A 19,929-nucleotide genomic window follows, 5' to 3' on the forward strand; every position below is an offset into this window, starting at 1 on the left:
CCCGTTCTCACTTCTGGATAATTTATTTCCACATTTCAGTCATTTATTTTATGTCCGGTACAGCTTCACTGCTCACTGGGAGGCTAAGTCCATTTCTGGTTCACTCCAGGCTAAATTGAGGGGCTGACAATATTACATTACGTACAATATTGATACTGATTCACAGAGCATACTCTAAACAAATTACATGTTCCTACCCATGTAGAGGGCCATATTCTTATTGTTCGAGATAAGATTTAACATTAAATAACAGGTACATGAGATGTAAGATGTTAATATCATGTGCATTTGAGGAAAAGGTGCATGGGGCATGGATGCCCAGGGTAACATTCATCATCAATCTCAGGGTCTTCCTTCCCGGTTCTGGAGAGCTGAACTGATCATTATGAACCAGGTGTTATAGCACTGGGCTGGGAGGAAACAGAACACACGGTGTGGCTCTCCCAGGTCCCGAAGAGAACAGTGTTCAATCTTATCACAATCCTCCATTATACAGCTGTAATTACCCAGTCAGTGTGACTATCATCATTATCGCAATTAGTGCTTTGAGCATAATGCATGAAAAATGTCTTAATTGTGTACTACAGAATCTTAATTGTTTTGGTTCCAAACTTCTGAAATAAAAAACAAATGACCTAAATTCCTTCTCATGGGCATAGAGAGATGTGATCTTTTCTGTGCAACGAAGTCCAACTTCGGGACGTTTTTTTTCTTTACCATGCTACTTTTCACCTCAACGGGAGACTACGGACTAAGTCTACAAGTTTTTATACTCCGCCTGCTCTCTAAAGGGATTTGCCATGCAGCTAAAACCCGCCAGAAGCCCCACTGTAATCCTCTGAGTTCCTACAAACACACAGCAAGCTACATGCACCTTTAAAACTGAAATGAGATGTGACAACCTGCCTTCTGGCGAGCCAGCAAAGTGTTCCTCCATGAGTGGGCCACAGCGTGAGGTGAGGGGAGAGTGAGGTTAAACAGCTTGGCTTTACCCCATTACCCGCCATCTTTCTTACCCCATCACTGCTAACACCCTATCCCAGCATCCCTCACTGACAGGAGAGTTGGAGGAGCAGGTCAGGGGAGAGCGCTGGCCCTCCCTAAGCCCCCTGCATAAATTTTAGGGCTGCCATGGCAACCCTACTCTGAGTTTTGGGGGGAGTCATGTGTTTGCCAGTCCCTTTCCCGGATTCAGGGTTGGGCACACACATGCACGCGCAATAAAGGAATTCCTGGCTGCTTTCCGGTATCCAAGGGTCACCGGTGGCAGGTGTGTGAGTGTGTATGAATGAGTGTGTGTGGCTGTTCGAGACAGTTGAATGAATGAAAAACACAATAGCCTGCAGAGACCCCAGGAAGCACCCTGAGGCTTCTCTTTGAGTCTCGTTAGAACCTTTTAGACACTGTTCAGCATACTGCCTGAGCACACTGAGCTTGCTTGCTATTGAGCTATCTTCTTTTGTAGATGTCTCTCTGCTTCAGATCAAGCCATAAGCTCTGGCTGTTGTGACAGAGCGTTCAACTAGCTGACAAGCTGATCAAGGGATTTCTCTTGGCCTGAAAGTAACTCTCAGACTTTGATTAGATGACCTTACAATGGGAGACTTTATCATGGACTTCATCACATTGAGGTTACATTGTCAAATGAGGTTTGTATTTCAGAAAACATACTATGGATAACCTGTTCCCCTATGTTATGGTGTCTAAGTTATGGATTCCCATACTGCTAGGTTGGGGAACAGAACTTTCAATAATCACAGACAGAACTTCGGGAACAGAACTTGCTCCAATCACAGACAAAAGCTCGTTCCAAAGTGATTACATCACCACTCTGATGTTTTTGCAAACAGCCTCTGGCTGTGTTTACACAGTCATCCCAATTCTGATATTTTTTGCCACTAATTGGTCTTTTGACCAATCAGATCAGATCTTTGCCAATAATCGGGCAATTCATCAGAATTGGGCTGCCTGTGTAAGCGTATCCTTAGTTGTCAGTCCTTGCCAAACAATCTCTGTTAGTATCAGATCCACCCTAACCTGACATAGCAAAGTGTTTCCCTCTTTCTGGCCCTGTCGGTGGAGGTTCTCTTCTGCACTGTTCAACCAATCCAGTAAATGTGGAGGAGGAGTTAAGATGGCGTGTCACCTTGTTAACATCCAAAAGTGGAATTTGTGTCACAGGCTCTCTTTCCATTTCCCCCGAAAACCGGATGCATCTGGTTGATGCCGAACCTGCTGAGGGTGGGGCCACCCTAACTGATACACGGGGTGCACCTAGATATACCTAGACTGATGGACATTTTGGCAAAGCCATCATGGTGACTTAGTTTCAGTAGGGTGAGTCTAAGGCATGGTGGTCATATTCCAAAGTGACTCTTTCCGCTCCATGTTTTTCTGAATAGCTGCCTCTAATACCTTGTTTTCAATACGGTGGAAGAAATTGAATAACAACTGACGGGGCACTACTTAACTAACTGCCTTTACTTGATTCCTGAAAAAAACTGGAAGAACTTATTCCCATTTCTCTTTTCTTTGGTTAATCACAAGTGTCGCCCTTGCGCTGTGGGTGTTCCCTGAGCGCCTAAGTTTGGCTCAGAGGGGTGTGATGAAGGGGTCAGTGGTCGTCGCAGACGGTCGCCGTTTTCACACACGTGGTCAGGGAGTTGATGTCAACTCCAAATGAGGGGCCCTGTGGTCATGGCAGGGAACAGGGCCTGTATTCATAAAGTGTCCCAGAGTAGGAGTGCTGATCAGGTCCTCCCTGTCCCATATGATCGAAAAGATGGGCAAAACTGATCCTAGATCAGTGCTCCTACACTGAGATGCCCAGGGCTCTCTCTGTGTCTGATGCTGTTCGTCAGTCTGTACCGGTGACAGTGACAGGTCCAGGGGTGTTAAGAGCTTATGTCCAAGGCCATCTGTCAGACACAGCTATAAGACGACCGACGGTGGAAAGCGTTTCCAACCGTGCTCCTAGCCAAACCTTGTCGGATTGGTCTACCTATGTCCCTACATGTCTCTGTCCCAAAGGAAAACCTGGCCAACATCACTAATGCTGTGTGTGAGAGACGAGGTCAATCTCTTGGACCATGCACCACACCACCAGTGTCTGCAACATTCCTCCCTCCCTCACCCTACCCCCATCCCTCCCTCTCTCTCTCTCTACTCCCTTCATCGTTAATATCTTCCGCTCCAATGAGAATTTGGGAACAGAACACTGATCAAAGTGTGGGGGATGGATGTGAGGGTGGATTTGGGATGGTGGAGTGGACGGTGGTGGTGGGGGGAGGTAGTTTGGGATGGTGGGTGGACGTTAGAGGTGGGGGATGGGGTTCTGTTCAATCTGTGGAATGTGGACTGATTCCACACTGGGCTCACACAATTGGCCGGTGCAGGGAGATAGCGGATGGACAGAATATCCCCCCTCCTCCTCCCAAAAGCGTCCTGCTCTATTCAGTTCACAGGAGGTTGGTGGCACCTTAATTGGGGAGGACGGGTAGTTGTAATGGCTGGAGCGGAATTAGTGGAATGTTATCAAATACATCAAACACCAGCCATTATTATGATCCGTCTTCCCCTCAGCAGCCTCCTGTGGTTCAGCTCCATGTACCTACAGAGAGCACCGCATCTGGCTAGAGAGGGCTCGAGCACAATACATTCAGTGTTGCAGATTTTTTTTTACCCCATTTTCTATGAAAAACATAACCGACTCAAACTTTATGACAGTCAAGTTACTCACTGCCATAGTTGAGTTTTGATAGTGATTGTGATCATAAAAGTATATTGAAACTGTTTGTATCCATGTGGTAATTACATGATCCGTGAAAAAACATCAACGGTCAATGACATGTGCTTCGTAACAAACTGCATGTGTAAATGAACATAATTTACTTTGTAGTAAACATGGATTAGAATCAATTGAGTCAGAGCTCCCTGACACACTTCCTGAGAGGAAATGTGAGCGCTGAAGTGTTAAATGAGAGAGAGGTGCTGTGGGATCAGGTTGTGCCAAGCTAACGACCTGGAGAAGTTAACCTAGCGTGCTAACTCGTAGTTATCCACCCCATAAACCCCACCTGTCGAGTGGACACTTGATAGTCTGCAGACCATGCATCTGATCTGCATCTTATCTGCTCTACCTTCAAGGGTTCGTGGCTGGAATTCCGTCAAGACACTTCTCCGCTCCCTGGAATCCCCTGTATGCCTTTGCCCAGAGCATTGGTCTCTCCTAAAAAGTTCATTGGGGAAACTTTTGTTTTAGCTTTACCATAACAATTACTAAACAAACAAGGCAAATGTTAGCTAGATGGCACTCTCTCTTTTTTTCCTTGCTCAGTTGAGAGTCCTCTGGATTCTAGGCCTACAAGCTACGAGGGAAAATATTTTCAGACTTTGTTGTGTTTAAAAAAAATGTGTTGTGGTCTAGGGGTGGTCATCGTTCCCTTTGGGAGTGACAGGAAAGATTAGGACTTGAGACACCCCAGATGCCCATTGTTAACACTCTGTCAATGAGCACTAAACTAGCTACGCAAAACAAAGCCAACGGAAAAATACTTTGTAGTGCACGGAGGGTTTCTTAGCTTTAGTTGGGGATTTAGCACTGGGAGTCTACTGCGAAAGAGGCCATGAACTCTACAGTTGCTCCAGGACTCTCTCCTACACGATTTGTCCTTTCGAATGAAGGGAGGAGAAGATGAAAGGAAATGTCAGGGTGAATACACATATCAGGATTAGCACAGAGAGACCTACTAACTTTGACCATGGTTCAGTAAGTTGGCACTGCTATTTGTCCACCATCTAACCAGGTGGCTAATGTTAGAGACACTCAAATGCTAAATAGTAATACATTATAAGTGTTTATGAGATGTTGTTGACAAAATTATTGTACTTCAGTTTTTTTCCAAATGATGTTATGTGCTTCTTGATAAAGTACAAACATCTAGCAGCCTTTTGCATCATTAAGTTTGATTGTGCTCTTGTTCATTGCAGCACTGGGGTGAGACGTTTTACAGTTGCTGAACAGCCCCAAAGAAACACAACCAAAATACCTCCAACTATGAACTTCTAGCAGAGTAGTGCAGTAGACTATCAATGTTTACAACTTCATAACATTTTTTGCCAATGTTTTTGTGTCAGAACCAATAGCCTACAAATCTGGACCAAAGCTGGTTGTGAATCGGCTTAGAGTGGCACTCAACAAAACAACATTGTGCAAGCACAGGGCTCACATGGTGTAGATATCTGGGAGACATTCAGAGGTGTACCGGCGTCACCCACATAGGATGTTGTCATAGAAATATGGCATAAGTCCATTAAAATCATACTAAACAACAACCCACTTTTCCCTACAAAAATGTAAAGGACTCTCTTGTGTGAACACACCAAATGTGACGTGATAAATACACAAAGTTGTGATGACTTGTCAGGGCATCTTGACTGTATTAGGGTAAACTGTCCATTTTGCACAACAACAAGCCTCTCCTTTTCTTCTCCTCAGGGATATTCTGCACGGCAACCAGTGACAAGTGCTTGTCCGGGCCCTGCCAGAATGGCGCTACCTGCGTGGACACCATGGACGACTATGCGTGCCTCTGCCCCCCTCGCAACGAGGTCCGCTACATGGGCAAAGACTGCGACGAACTCTACGACGCCTGCTCCTTCGCCCCCTGCTCAGACTGCACCAGCACCCCTGGCACGTCCGAGTACCACTGTGTCTGCCCCGAAGGATTTACTGGGGACAACTGCACTGAGGAAGTGGACGAGTGCCATAGCAACCCTTGCTCTGAGCCCCACACAGAGTGCATCGACCAGGTCAACAGTTACTTCTGCCGATGTCCACCCGGCTACGGAGGAGAGGACTGTGAAGAGCGGGTGACCGACTGCATCGACGAGCCATGTCTGAACAATGGGACTTGTATACTGTTACAGGAGGGGTTTGAGTGTCACTGTGCACTGGGGTTTGACGGGGAGCATTGTGAAGAGGACGTGGACGAGTGTGCGTCCCATCCTTGCCAGAACGGCGCTATCTGCATGGACGGCGTGGCCGAGTTTCACTGTTTCTGTGTGCCAGGCTTCCAGGGCTATAACTGCGAGATCGACATCAATGAGTGCGCCTCGCGGCCCTGCGAGAATAATGGGACCTGTATCAACGAGAAGGACCGGTACAAATGCCAGTGCCTCGTAGGGTTTACAGGTAAGTTGTTCCGCCTTTTCACCGCTCACTCCTCTGCCCACAGGAGTCTCGAATTAAGTGTAATTTTCCAACCATTTTCGTAACCCTGTATCAGCCACAACTCACTGTCTCTCACCTAACATTTCCTCCAGTGTAGAGGGATATCTGATGCTCTGCTTTTTAATGTTTCTGGACATAATGTATCCGCAAGATTTAGGTATCTCATATTAGTACTTCATTCACCATGCCAGAATGTTTTCACATTAAAGCTGACATCATCATTAACAACAGGATGATTTCCTATTAACCAATGAGGGTGTGTGTTCGTGCCACAAAGAACAGTGCAAATTGTGCAGAGCCAATACTGAGGCTTGGCAGAGATGAATAATTATGCTAATCTTGTCTTGTTGTCATCTTACTAACTGCACCTTTAAGTGTACGTTTGGTTCTTGATAAACAGAGAACTATAAGCATTTTAAGTACAGAGAGTAAGATGTTGGATTCAGGTCTCTAGTCTTATCTTCAGCTTGGCCCCTGTGGATATTGGCCCCTGTGGATAGGTCTCCCGCTGAGTGAGAGAAAACACTCCACAACTTGTACACTTCATTTCTTACACTCCTTTCTTTTCTCAGCAGGTCTGGTCTGTGTCTAAGGGCTTCATGCTTATCTCTAATGGGGTGGGAAGAGTCAGCACTAATGCATTCCTTTGTCAGCATATCAGTGACGATGGAGATTTTCAAGGAAAGGGTTGAGACGGGCAACTGAGGGATCTTTACATTATCACTTGCGCTATCTAGAGACATCAACAAGCAGAATCCATGCTACTGACTATTTATAGCTAGAGAAGCAAACACCAGAGTACAAATAGGATTCGATTGCATTGACAATTTAATATTTATTTAGCTTGTGTTTATTTCTTTCAGTATTGTCATAAGAGCAGGTAGGATCTATGGACAAGTTGACTTGATGTAGATGAGATACAATGGTGCAGTCTGTGGAAGATATGTCCCCCTCCTAGTACATGATGTACAGTTCCTCACTGACTCCCACTCGAGATGGTTAGTTTCTCATTCATCACATTCTCGGATTCTTTTGCTCCTTTTTCCTCTACCTCTCACAGGAGTGAATTGTGAGGTGGAGATAGATGAGTGCGAGTCCAACCCGTGCCGCAACGGAGCCACCTGCCATGACCTCCTTGGTCTGTACTCCTGTGAGTGTCTGCCTGGGTTCGAGGGCACAGACTGCGAGGTGGACATTGACGAGTGTGCCAGCGATCCCTGCCTAAATGGGGCCATCTGTCAGGACAAGGTGGACAGGTAACTGCCCAAGGCTTTTAGGATTGCCCCACCAGACAGACACAAATCCTGTCCTTAAATTACTTTGGGGCCTGACTGCCGTTTTGGTGAGCTTAAGCCCCTCACATTGAGACAGGGCATTATTTGTATTTATTAAGGATCCCCATTAGTTCCTGCCAAGGCAGCAGCTACTCTTCCTGGGGTTTATTATGGACCCCCATTAGTTCCTGCCAAGGCAGCAGCTACTCTTCCTGGGGTTTATTATGGACCCCCATTAGTTCCTGCCAAGGCAGCAGCTACTCTTCCTGGGGTTTATTATGGATCCCCATTAGTTCCTGCCAAGCCAGCAGCTACTCTTCCTGGGGTTTATTATGGATCCCCATTAGTTCCTGCCAAGGCAGCAGCTACTCTTGCTGGGGTTTATTAGGGATCCCCATTAGTTCCTGCCAAGGCAGCAGCTACTCTTCCTGGGGTTTATTAGGGATCCCCATTAGTTCCTGCCAAGGCAGCAACTACTCTTCCTGGGGTTTATTATGGATCCCCATTAGTTCCTGCCAAGGCAGCAGCTACTCTTCCTGGGGTTTATTATGGATCCCCATTTGTTCCTGCCAAGGCAGCAACTACTCTTCCTGGAGTTTATTATGGATCCCCATTAGTTCCTGCCAAGGCAGCAGCTACTCTTCCTGGGGTTTATTATGGATCCCCATGTGTTCCTGCCAAGGCAGCAGCTACTCTTCCTGGGGTTTATTATGGACCCCCATTAGTTCCTGCCAAGGCAGCAGCTACTCTTCCTGGGGTTTATTATGGAACCCCATTAGTTCCTGCCAAGGCAGCAGCTACTCTTCCTGGGGTTTATTAGGATCCCCATTAGTTCCTGCCAAGGCAGCAACTACTCTTCCTGGGGTTTATTATGGATCCCCATTAGTTCCTGCCAAGGCAGCAGCTACTCTTCCTGGGGTTTATTATGGATCCCCATTTGTTCCTGCCAAGGCAGCAACTACTCTTCCTGGGGTTTATTATGGATCCCCATTAGTTCCTGCCAAGGCAGCAGCTACTCTTCCTGGGGTTTATTAGGGATCCCCATTAGTTCCTGCCAAGGCAGCAACTACTCTTCCTGGGGTTTATTAGGGATCCCCATTAGTTCCTGCCAAGGCAGCAGCTACTCTTCCTGGGGTTTATTATGGATCCCCATTAGTTCCTGCCAAGGCAGCAGCTACTCTTCCTGGGGTTTATTAGGGATCCCCATTAGTTCCTGCCAAGGCAGCAACTACTCTTCCTGGGGTTTATTATGGATCCCCATTAGTTCCTGCCAAGGCAGCAGCTACTCTTCCTGGGGTTTATTAGGGATCCCCATTAGTTCCTGCCAAGGCAGCAACTACTCTTCCTGGGGTTTATTAGGGATCCCCATTAGTTCCTGCCAAGGCAGCAGCTACTCTTCCTGGGGTTTATTATGGATCCCCAGTGTCTTACCATGTGTATGTGTGTGTAGAGTGTCTTACCATGTGTATGTGTGTGTAGAGTGTCTTACCATGTGTATGTGTAAGCTTTATCTCAATCATCCATCTGTTACATTGCATTAATTTGTATTCGGCCTATATGCTTTGTTGAATGTCAATGTAGCGATTGCAACTGACCCAGACTTCCTTTCCTACAGCTATGAGTGTGACTGTGAGGACACAGGCTTCCTGGGTGACCACTGTGAGGAGGACATCCCTGAGTGTGCGTCTGACCCGTGTCAGCACGGCGCCACCTGCCTGGAGGGAGTCAAAGAGTATACCTGTCTCTGCTGGCCTGGTATGTGCACCTTACCATTACCCACCACATTTGCAGAAATGTTGTCAAAAAGGGTTAAAAAGACAAACACTAAAATGATATGGTGCTGCAGTTGTCCATGTCTGGTGTAGGTACAGTTGTCCATGTCTGGTGTAGGTACAGTTGTCCATGTCTGGTGTAGGTACAGTTGTCCATGTCTGGTGTAGGTACAGTTGTCCATGTCTGGTGTAGGTACAGTTGTCCATGTCTGGTGTGGGTACAGTTGTCCATGTCTGGTGTGGGTACAGTTGTCCATGTCTGGTGTAGGTACAGTTGTCCATGTCTGGTGTAGGTACAGTTGTCCATGTCTGGTGTAGGTACAGTTGTCCATGTCTGGTATAGGTACAGTTGTCCATGTCTGGTGTAGGTACAGTTGTCCATGTCTGGTGTAGGTACAGTTGTCCATGACTGGTGTAGGTACAGTTGTTCATGTCTGGTGTAGGTACAGTTGTCCATGTCTGGTGTAGGTACAGTTGTCCATGTCTGGTGTAGGTACAGTTGTTCATGTCTGGTGTAGGTACAGTTGTCCATGTCTGGTGTAGGTACAGTTGTCCATGTCTGGTGTAGGTACAGTTGTCCATGTCTGGTGTGGGTACAGTTGTCCATGTCTGGTGTGGGTACAGTTGTCCATGTCTGGTGTGGGTACAGTTGTCCATGTCTGGTGTGGGTACAGTTGTCCATGTCTGGTGTGGGTACAGTTGTCCATGTCTGGTGTGGGTACAGTTGTCCATGTCTGGTGTGGGTACAGTTGTCCATGTCTGGAGTAGGTACAGCTGTTCATGTCTGGTGTAGGTACAGTTGTCCATGTCTGGTGTGGGTACAGTTGTCCATGTCTGGTGTGGGTACAGTTGTCCATGTCTGGTGTGGGTACAGTTGTCCATGTCTGGTGTGGGTACAGTTGTCCATGTCTGGTGTAGGTACAGTTGTCCATGTCTGGTGTAGGTACAGTTGTCCATGTCTGGTGTAGGTACAGTTGTCCATGTCTGGTGTAGGTGCAGTTGTCCATGTCTGGTGTAGGTGCAGTTGCCCATGTCTGGTGTAGGTGCAGTTGTCCATGTCTGGTGTAGGTACAGTTGTCCATGTCTGGTGTAGGTACAGTTGTCCATGTCTGGAGTAGGTACAGTTGTCCATGTCTGGTGTAGGTACAGTTGTCCATGTCTGGTGTAGGTACAGTTGTCCATGTCTGGTGTAGGTACAGTTGTCCATGTCTGGTGTAGGTACAGTTGTCCATGTCTGGTGTAGGTACAGTTGTCCATGTCTGGTGTAGGTACAGTTGTCCATGTCTGGAGTAGGTACAGCTGTTCATGTCTGGTGTAGGTACAGTTGTCCATGTCTGGAGTAGGTACAGTTGTCCATGTCTGGTGTAGCTACAGTTGTTCATGCTGTCAGATGACTGGAGAGTGAAAGAGGGTGGTGTCATAGTGGTCTAATAGTGGTGCAGTTTGTTTAGGCTTAGAGGGAACAGTACTACATACAGTGTATTTCCATGTCATTGGTTATCCTAGGTTATGAGGGGGAGAACTGTGAGATGGACATTGATGAGTGTGCTGAGCAGCCATGTGAAAACGACGGCGAGTGTTTCGAGCGTTCCGACACATCCCACTGGGAGATGGATTGGGAGTTCAGGTTCGCCGACGCTGCCGGATACCTGTGCCAATGTCAATCCGGCTTCGCAGGTGAGACGCAGTCCAATGAAAGAAGAGGGTTTTTACTAACATTGAACGTTGCACAGGAGCAAATTTAAGGTTGGTTACTTTTTTGAATTGTTTTGGCCATTTCACACAGACAAAGAATAAGGTTGTTGGTGTTGTTTCTTTGTCCCTTTCCAGGAGAGAACTGTTCCGTGAACATTGATGAGTGTGAGTCTGAACCCTGCCAGAATAGAGGCTCTTGTGAGGATCAGGTGAATGGCTACACCTGTTTATGTCCGGAAGGATTTATGGGTAAGGTTTTCAAAAACGCAGTATTATCTACACCGACTGTACAAAACATTAGGAACACCTGCTCTTTCCATGACACAGCTTTCTCCTGGACTCACCTGGTCAGTCTATGATCCCTTATTTGATGTCACTTGTTAAATCCACTTCAATCAGTGTAGATGAAGGGGAGGAGACAGGTTAAAGAAGGATTTTAAAGCCTTGAGACAATTCAGAAATGGATTGTGTATGTGTGCCATTCAGAGGGTGAATGAGCAAGACAAAAGATTTAACTACCTTTGAACGGGGTATGGTAGTAGGTGCCAGGCGCACTGTTTTTTGTGAAGAACTGTAACGCTGGGTTTTTCACGCTCAACAGTTTCCAATTGTCCACCACCCAAAGGACACAACTGTGGGAAGCATTGGAGTCAACATGGGCCAACATACCTGTGAAATGCTTTCGACACCATCCATGCCCAACGAATTGAGGCTGTTTTGAGGGCAAAAGAGGGGGACTCAATATTAGGAAGGTGTTCTTAATGTTTTGTACACTCAGTGTATATCCTTGTGCTATTTCTATCATATCAGAAGAATGGACTGATCTGTAGATTCAATTCTAGGTTGATCAATCTTCAAAAGTCTGACTGAAATAGTGCATTGCATTTGCAGGGGAAATTTGCGAAATCAACATTGATGAGTGCGAGAGCCAGCCGTGTCTGAGCGGTGCATGGTGCGAGGACGGCGTAGCCAGCTACACCTGCCACTGTCCTGAGGCTGAGCCTGACAAGCTGCCCTGGGGTGGCCACCACTGCGACATCCAGCTCCTGGGCTGCGTGGATCAAGAATGCCAGAATGGCGCCACCTGCCACCCGTGGCTGGAAGAGGAAGAGCATGGCCACACCTGCCTCTGCCCCCACGGCTTCTACGGCGAGCTCTGCTCCACCCCCACCACCTTCTCATTCTCCAGTCCGGGCTTCGTCCTTATCATGGTCACCCTGGAAGTGGAAGAGAGGAGGAGACGGAGGCATGCCGAGCACCACCACCATGGGAAGGGAGTCCGGCTACGCTTTCGCACCACCTTGCCCGACATGGTGCTCTTCTACCGTGGTGATGCCGACAGCCACCTCCTGCTGGAGATTGTGGGTGGAGGTCTTCACGCCAAGGCCTTCTCGGAGGACGCCGAGCTGGAGGTTGCATTCTCTGGGCTGGTCAGCGACGGAGACTGGCACGACGCTGACGTGTACGTGAACGAAGAGGAAGGGCTGGTTTTTAACCTGAAAGGTCCAGGATGCGACAGTGAAGGGTGCACGGTGAAGGATGGTGGTCCCAACGGGCCACACTTCGTTCCCTCTGAGGCGTTCGGTCACGTCTACGTGGGCGGTGCCCCCGGAGAGTTGCTGGAGCACACGAAGAGTGGCCACGGGTTTGTGGGGTGTGTGGAGGACTTGATGATCGACTTCAAGGACATCCTGCCCCAGAACCTTCCAGAGGAGCAGGCCAATGAGATGGAGCTAGGCTGTAGCAAGACAGAGTGGTGCGAACCTGACCCCTGCTCCGGTCAAGGCCACTGTGTGGACCTGTGGATCAGCCACCGCTGCGACTGCTACCGGCCCTACCACGGTCACAGCTGCTCCGATGGTAAGCAACATTTACCTTCCAACAATGTATCTGCTAATACAGTCTTCTGAGAAAGACATTAATTTAGAAAATTCCATCCAGACCGTCCAGAGCTCTAGCTCACTTCATCAAAGTAATTTTTCTAAGATATTTGTCTTCACTTTTTGATTAGTAATTTGCCCTAAGGTTTGGTTACAATTTATTTCGATTGCCCGGATAGTCCAACGGTAGATGCTTTACAGATGGTCATACTATCAACAAACTATCTGTTGAAAACCAACTGCTTGCTAAGGTTAAGGTTAGGGTTAGGATAAGGGTTTAGGGCTAGGGTTAGTAGATAGTTTGTTCAAATGTTACTGACTATCCAAGTAAAGTGTTACCTAATGTCTTTCTATGGCCAGGTACACATGGTTTATTCCTCTGGTTCAAGTTTGTATTTATTTCCTATAATTCTGTTCTGACAGAGTTCCCCTCCTGGACATACAGCCATGAGGAAACTGTGAGCTACAGTGCCTATGACATTGGCACTGATCACGGCGCCAACTTCAGCGTCTCCTTCTTCCTGCGGTCTCTGAAGCCCGATGGCCTGCTCTTCCAGCTGAGGCGACCCGGAGAGGACGGAGAAGAGGGCGAGGCCTACTTTAATGTTTTCCTGGGCATGGGGAGAGTCCTGGTCAGCTCCGTCCCCGAAAGCCACCCACTGACGGCACCCATCGTCGTGACCACCGGCAAAAAGCAACTTCTACACGTCGAGGTCCAGTATGGACGGGTGTTCTTCCAGCACGCCGGCCTGCGCTACGGAATAGGTGAGGTTCCCGAGGTGGAGGTGCACAGTGGGGACCTGGCCTACGTAGGGGGTCTCCCCAGGGAGGGTGAAAACTCTGAGGCCTGGGGGGGACACTTCAAGGGCTGCCTGCAGGACCTGCGTCTGGACGGAGCGCATCTGGACGTGGACGCATGGAACAGCACGCTAAATAACTCAGAGGGAGAGGTCTACTTCCCCTCCGATGCTGAGAATGTAGAGCCGGGCTGTATTAGCGACAACACCTGCCAGGTAGGACTGACTACTCTCATACCAGGACCCCTATTGTAATAACGTGTAATAATATTGTATTAACCGGAAGCGTGCCATGGTATAAGACAACTGACACATGACAATTATTTATTGAACTGCACTGTTCAAGGGCTTCAAGGGCTTGTAAGTAAGCATTTCACGGTAAGGTATACCTGTTGTATTCTGCGCATGTGACAAATACAATTTGATTTGATCAACTACTACAGACATGAGGGGTAGGATGAAAATGTGACATGTCAACTGTATCAAAATTCAGATTATCTTGAAATAGAAGGACATTGTCAGTAATGAATGAGGACAACTCAGTGACTTGTGACTGGACTAAAATTTACTAAATGTTGTTTAAATGTTCACCGAATATTCTTTTGGTCTGAAGCCGGAGCCATGCCAGAACGGAGGAGACTGCACCATCACCTGGAACGGCTTTGCATGTTCTTGTCCTGTGGCTTTCACTGGGAAGACCTGCGAGACGCGTGTGTGGTGTGTCAGTGACCCGTGTGTCAATGGTGGACATTGTGTGGACCTGACTGATGGATATGAGTGTGAGGAAATATTAAACTAATTCTCAGCTTGAAGAAAATCACTCAAGTCTTGCAAAACTACTTAGGGTTTCTTCACCATTGCTTTCTTTCAAAAGCATTGCCATTTTATTTACTTTAGTGTATAGCTGTCATTGCATGAATGAGAAAAATCCCCCACACACAAAATGCATACTAGATAGCTTAAACAAAAAGGTGGTGTTTTCATCTGAAGTCTTACCCACTTGTTGACCCTCAGGTGTGACCAACGCTACCTTCGAGAACAACCCGGTGCAGTACAGTGCAGAGGGTTCCTTGGGCTCGTCTCTGACCCACGTGTACCTGGAGCTCCGTACCCGCTCAGAAAACGCTGTGCTGCTCCGTGCCTCCCACGGGGCCGAGCTCCTACTGGTGGGACTGCTGGACTCCTCTATCCGTGTCGAGATCCACGGTGGCAACAGTGTGGAGGTGCTGACCTTCTCCGGCGTGCGACACGTGGCCGACGGCGGTTGGCACCGGGTGAGCATTTCCATGGCTGACCCGGATAGCGAGGCGTCACACTGGGTCATCACCGTGGATGGCATCACCGACGCCAGCAGCACCCCAGAGGAGGCAGGTGCCCTGCACTTCCTCAACGAGGAAGGGGCAGAGGTTGCTATTGCCGAGAGCTTCACAGGCTGCCTGGGCGCCGTAAGGGTCAGCGGGGTCTATCTACCATTTGTGGATGACCTACACCCGCCACAGCCTGCCCACTTCCACAGAACGAGCGACGAGGAGATTCATATGGGCTGTACGAGTGCGGACGTATGCCATTCGGACCCCTGTCAGAACGGCGCCATGTGCAAGGATCTCTTTAACAAGTTTGACTGTGTTTGCAAGCCAGGTTGGGAGGGAGAAAATTGCGAGGTGGACACGGACGAGTGCACGTCTGGGCCCTGCATCCACGGCACCTGCATGGATGAGTTGGCAGGTTTCGAGTGCGTGTGCTACCCGGGGTATGGGGGCGTTTCTTGCGAAGAGGACCTGAATGAGTGTGAGGAACATGGCTGTGAGAACGGGGGCTCCTGCATGGACTGGGTGAACAGCTACACCTGCGAGTGCACAGACGACTTCACCGGCCCACTCTGCCAGTGAGTAGACTTTCTGTTTACACCAACCAATTAGTGTCACAGTAAGTGACAGGGATCATTGTCATGTGGAACAACAGATTCTCAAATAATTTTTTATCTAGCTAGCACATATTTGTGTTTTACACAAGTTTTATATTGAGTTTCTCAACCTATCAGATCAAATACAGAATACCTTATGGAAATATATTAAAGTGACAAAGGGATATTCTAAATATAAGTTGCATGACTATATACTTTTGATATTTATTTATACACCTATTTATGGACATTGGATAGTTTTGAAGATAAAACAGGCTTTGAGTCGCCATTGTGAAGGTGTGATTCTGTACATCACCCACAGGTGGTCTTATCCTCCACTGACATGCGAAGAGGATGTTCAGTGTGAAAACGGGATCTGCCATGACGGACTGTGGGGGGCCAACTGTACCTGTGTGCCCGGTTTTGCAGGGGAGAGGTAAGTTCCCAAACTCCTTTCAATAGTGTGGAACAAAAATGGTTGACATGCACAAAATAATACAGCTGTTAACAAATCAGGCATTCCAGGGTACCACTGTTTGGAAAAAACTGCTTGGGATGATAGGGATGGATACCAGAATATATACACTACCATTCAAAAGTTTGGGGTCACTTAGAAATGTCCTTGTTGTTGAATGATAAGCACATTTTTGTCCATTCAAATAACATCAAACTGATCAGAAATACAGTGTAGACATTGTTAATGTTGTAAATGGTAGATTTTTAATGGAATATCTACATAGGCGTACAGAGGCCCATTATCAGCAACCATCACTCCTGTGTTCAAATGGCACGTTGTGTTACCTAATCCAAGTTTATCATTTTAAAAGGCTAATTGATCATTAGAAACCCTTTTGCAATTATGTTAGTAGAGCTGAAAACTGTTGTTCTAATTAAAGAAGCAATAAAACTGGCCTTCTTTAGACTAGTTGAGTATCTGGAGCCATCAGCATTTGTGGGTTCGATTACGGGTTCAAAATGGCAAAAAACAAAGAACTTTCTTCTGAAACTCATCAGTCTATTCTTGTTCTGAGAAATTAAGGCTATTCCATACGAGAAATTGCCAAAAAACTGAAGATCACGTACAACCCTGTGTACTACTCCCTTCACAGAACAGCGCAAACTGGCTCTAACCAGAAAAGAAAGAGGAGTGGGAGGCCCAGTGCACAACTGAGCAAGAGGACAAGTACATTAGACTGTCTAGTTTGAGAAAGACGCCTCACAAGTCCTCAACTGGCAGCTTCATTAAATAGTACCCACAAAACACCAGTCTCAACGTCAACAATGAAGAGGCGACTCCGGGATGCTGGCCTTCTAGGCAGAGTTCCTCTGTCCAGTGTCTGCGTTCTTTTGCCCATCTTATTCTTCTCTTTTTATTGAGACATTGAGACACTAATGTACTTGTCTTCTTGCTCAGTTGTGCACCGGGGCCTCCCACTCCTCTGTCTATTCTGGTTAGAGCCAGTTTGCGCTGTTCTGTGAAGGGTAGTAGTACACAGCGCTGTACGAGATCTTCAATTTCTTGGCAATTTCTCGCATGGAATAGCCTTAATTTCTCAGAGCTTGAATAGACTGACGAGTTTCAGAACAAAGTTATTTGTTTCTGGCCATTTTGAGCCTGTCAAATCAAAATATATTTTACATGTAAGATTCTTCAAAGTAGCCACTCTTTCCCTTGATGACAGCTTTGCACACTCTTGGCATTCTTTCAACCAGCTTCATGAGGTAGTCACCTGGAATGCATTTCAATTAACAAGTGTGCCTTGTTAAAAGTTAATTTGTGGAATTTCTTTCCTTCTTCATGCGTTTGAGCCAATCAGTTATATTGTGACAAGGTAGGTGTGGTATACAGAATATAACCCTATTTGGTAAAAGACCAAGTCCATATTATTGCAAGAACAGCTCAAATAAGCAAAGAGAAACGACAGTCCATCAGTACTTCGATCCGGAACATTTTCAAGTTTCTTCAAGTTCAGTCTAAAAAGCATCAAGCGCTATGATGAAACTGGCTCTCATGAGGACCGCCACAGGAAAGACAGATCCACAGTTACCTCTGCTGCAGAGGATAAGTTCATTAGAGTTAACTGCACCTCAGATTGCACCCCAAATAAATGCTTCACAGAGTTCAAGTAACAGACATCTCAACATTAACTGTTCAGAGGAGACTGCGTGAATCAGGCCTTCATGGTCGAATTGCTGCAAAAGAAACCACTACTAAAGGACACCAGTAAGAAGAAGAGACTTGCTTGGGCCAAGAAACACGAGCAATGGACATTAGACCGGTGGAAATCTGTCCTTTGGTCTGATGAGTCCAAATGTGAGATTTTTGGTTCCAACCACCGTGTCTTTGTGAGACACAGAGTAGGTGAACGGATGATCTCCACATGTGTGGTTCCCACCGTGAAGCATGGAGGAGGAGGTGTGATGGTGTGGTGGAGCTTTGCTAGTGACACTGTCACTGATTTATTTAGAATTCAAAGCACACTTAACCAGCATGGCTACCGCAGCATTCTGCAGCAATACGCCATCCCATCTGGTTTGCGCTTCGTGGGACTATCACTTGTTTTTCAACAGGACAATGACCCAACACACCTCCAGGTGGTGTAAGGCCTATTTGACCAAGAAGGAGAGTGATGGAGTGCTGCATCAGATGACCTGGCCTCCACAATCACCCAACCTCAACCCAATTGAGATGGTTTGGTATGAGTTGGACCGCAGAGTGAAGGAAAAGCAGCCAACAAGTGCTCAGCATATGTGGGAACTCCTTCAAGACTGTTGAAAAAGCATTCCAGGTGAAGCTGGTTGAGAGAATGCCAAGAGTGTGCAAAGTTGTCATCAAGGCAAAGGGTGGCTACTTTGAAGAATCTCAAATATAAAATATATTTTGATTTGTTTAACAGTTTTTTGGTTACTATGTGATTCCATGTGTTATTTCATAGTTTTGATGTCTTCACTATTATTCTACAATGTAGAAAATAGTAAAAATAAAGAGAAACCCTTGAATGAGTAGGTGTGTCCAAACGTTTGACTGGTACTGTATATCTCACATGCTGCTTGCTCTGGTCTAGACTTTAAATATCCTTATTGTGTTATTCTCCTCAGGTGTGAAACGGAGATAGATGAGTGTGAGTCGAACCCCTGTCAGAATGGTGGCTCGTGTATCGATCGAGTCAACAGGTTCTGGTGTGTTTGCCTGCCTGGCTACAGCGGTCTGTTCTGCGATACAAGCGTAAGAACTCTTGACTTCTTCATTCTCCTGTTCCTTCTCGTCGAAGTAATTTTGCATTCATCATCTATAATAAATTCTTTCATGATTAGTAAACATTAATAAGCATTTATAAGTATTTCATCTTTACAATGCATGAGCCTTAATAACATTTATAAATGTTTTATGGTATTTATAAAGATTTAATTATTTATAATGGTTTATTCATTCAAATTATTATGACGTGTAATAAAAATGTTTTGCATTTGGTCATTTTAGAATTAGCCATAGTCATTTACTCATCACTGACGTTTCTCCCTTGGTTCCTTGATTGTTTTCCCGCCTTGCAGAAACAGCCCCAGAAAGAGAGGGTGCCGTGGCTGGTGATAGCCATCCCCCTGGTGTGCCTCTGTGTCCTGCTGGCTGTCATCGGCATCACCTTCATGGTGCTCACTGCCCGCAAGAAACGCCAGTCAGAGGGCGCCTACAGCCCCAGCACTCAGGAGGTGGCCGGGGCGCGTCTGGAGATGGACAGCATGCTCAAGGTTCCCCCAGAGGAGCGGCTCATCTGATCGGGTCATAAAAGCTGATCCGAGAACTGTGCTCGGAACATGTTGCTATGCAGCGTAACACAAAAAGCTGCAAAAGCAGATCTGAGAGCACCGCACTGCTGGCAGGTGCGCGAGACTCACTTGAGACAATAGACTCTGTATAGTCAGTCTAGCTGGCTGGAAGGAGATACAGGAGGAGAAGAGATGATCTGCTTCCCCCTGCTGGACGGATGGACATGTTACTGACCCAGTGGTGCCGTGTAATTGTGGTTTGATGGACTGATCTAATGTGTGAGTGGTTTTGAGGATCTTGGGGAGGGAGTGGAGGTTAAAGGAGTGAGGGTTGGCAGTGGGGGCTGGTTGGTAGAGAACTGACAGTTGGAGGAGTGAGGGTGGGCAGTGGGGGTTGGTTGGTAGAGAACTGACATTTGGAGGAGTGGGGTTGGGCAGTGGGGGTTGGTTGGTAGAGAACTGACATTTGGAGGAGTGGGGTTGGGCAGTGGGGGTTGGTTGGTAGAGAACTGACAGTTGGAGGAGTGAGGGTGGGCAGTGGGGGTTGGTTGTTAGAGTACTGACAGTTGGAGGAGTGAGGGTGGGCAGTGGGGGTTGGTTGGTAGAGAACT

General features: G+C 47.0%; 1 protein-coding gene across 1 annotated transcript; it reads left to right on the forward strand.

Annotated features, from left to right (window-relative positions):
• The first annotated feature begins 310 nt into the window (after positions 1–310).
• Positions 311–19,327, forward strand: crb2a (crumbs cell polarity complex component 2a). The gene is made up of 13 exons (XM_038970061.1): positions 311–323; positions 5,498–6,193; positions 7,293–7,488; positions 9,122–9,261; positions 10,785–10,955; positions 11,109–11,222; positions 11,865–12,833; positions 13,277–13,866; positions 14,264–14,429; positions 14,665–15,535; positions 15,876–15,989; positions 18,653–18,779; positions 19,106–19,327. Exons 1-13 carry the CDS (start codon positions 311–313, stop codon positions 19,325–19,327), a joined length of 4,389 nt encoding a protein of 1,462 aa, XP_038825989.1.
• The last annotated feature ends 602 nt before the right edge of the window (positions 19,328–19,929 follow it).

The sequence above is a fragment of the Salvelinus namaycush genome, chromosome 31 (assembly GCF_016432855.1).
Source record: "Salvelinus namaycush isolate Seneca chromosome 31, SaNama_1.0, whole genome shotgun sequence".
In the NCBI taxonomy this organism is placed as follows: domain Eukaryota; kingdom Metazoa; phylum Chordata; class Actinopteri; order Salmoniformes; family Salmonidae; genus Salvelinus; species Salvelinus namaycush.

What these genes read in the sequence shown, in the direction of transcription:
- crb2a (XM_038970061.1), top strand. An exon ending in CGGTCACAGCTGCTCCGATG is followed by an intron (nt 12,834 to 13,276) that starts GTAAGCAACATT and finishes CTGTTCTGACAG; the next exon opens with AGTTCCCCTCCTGGACATAC. An exon ending in GTCTGTTCTGCGATACAAGC is followed by an intron (nt 18,780 to 19,105) that starts GTAAGAACTCTT and finishes CCCGCCTTGCAG; the next exon opens with AAACAGCCCCAGAAAGAGAG.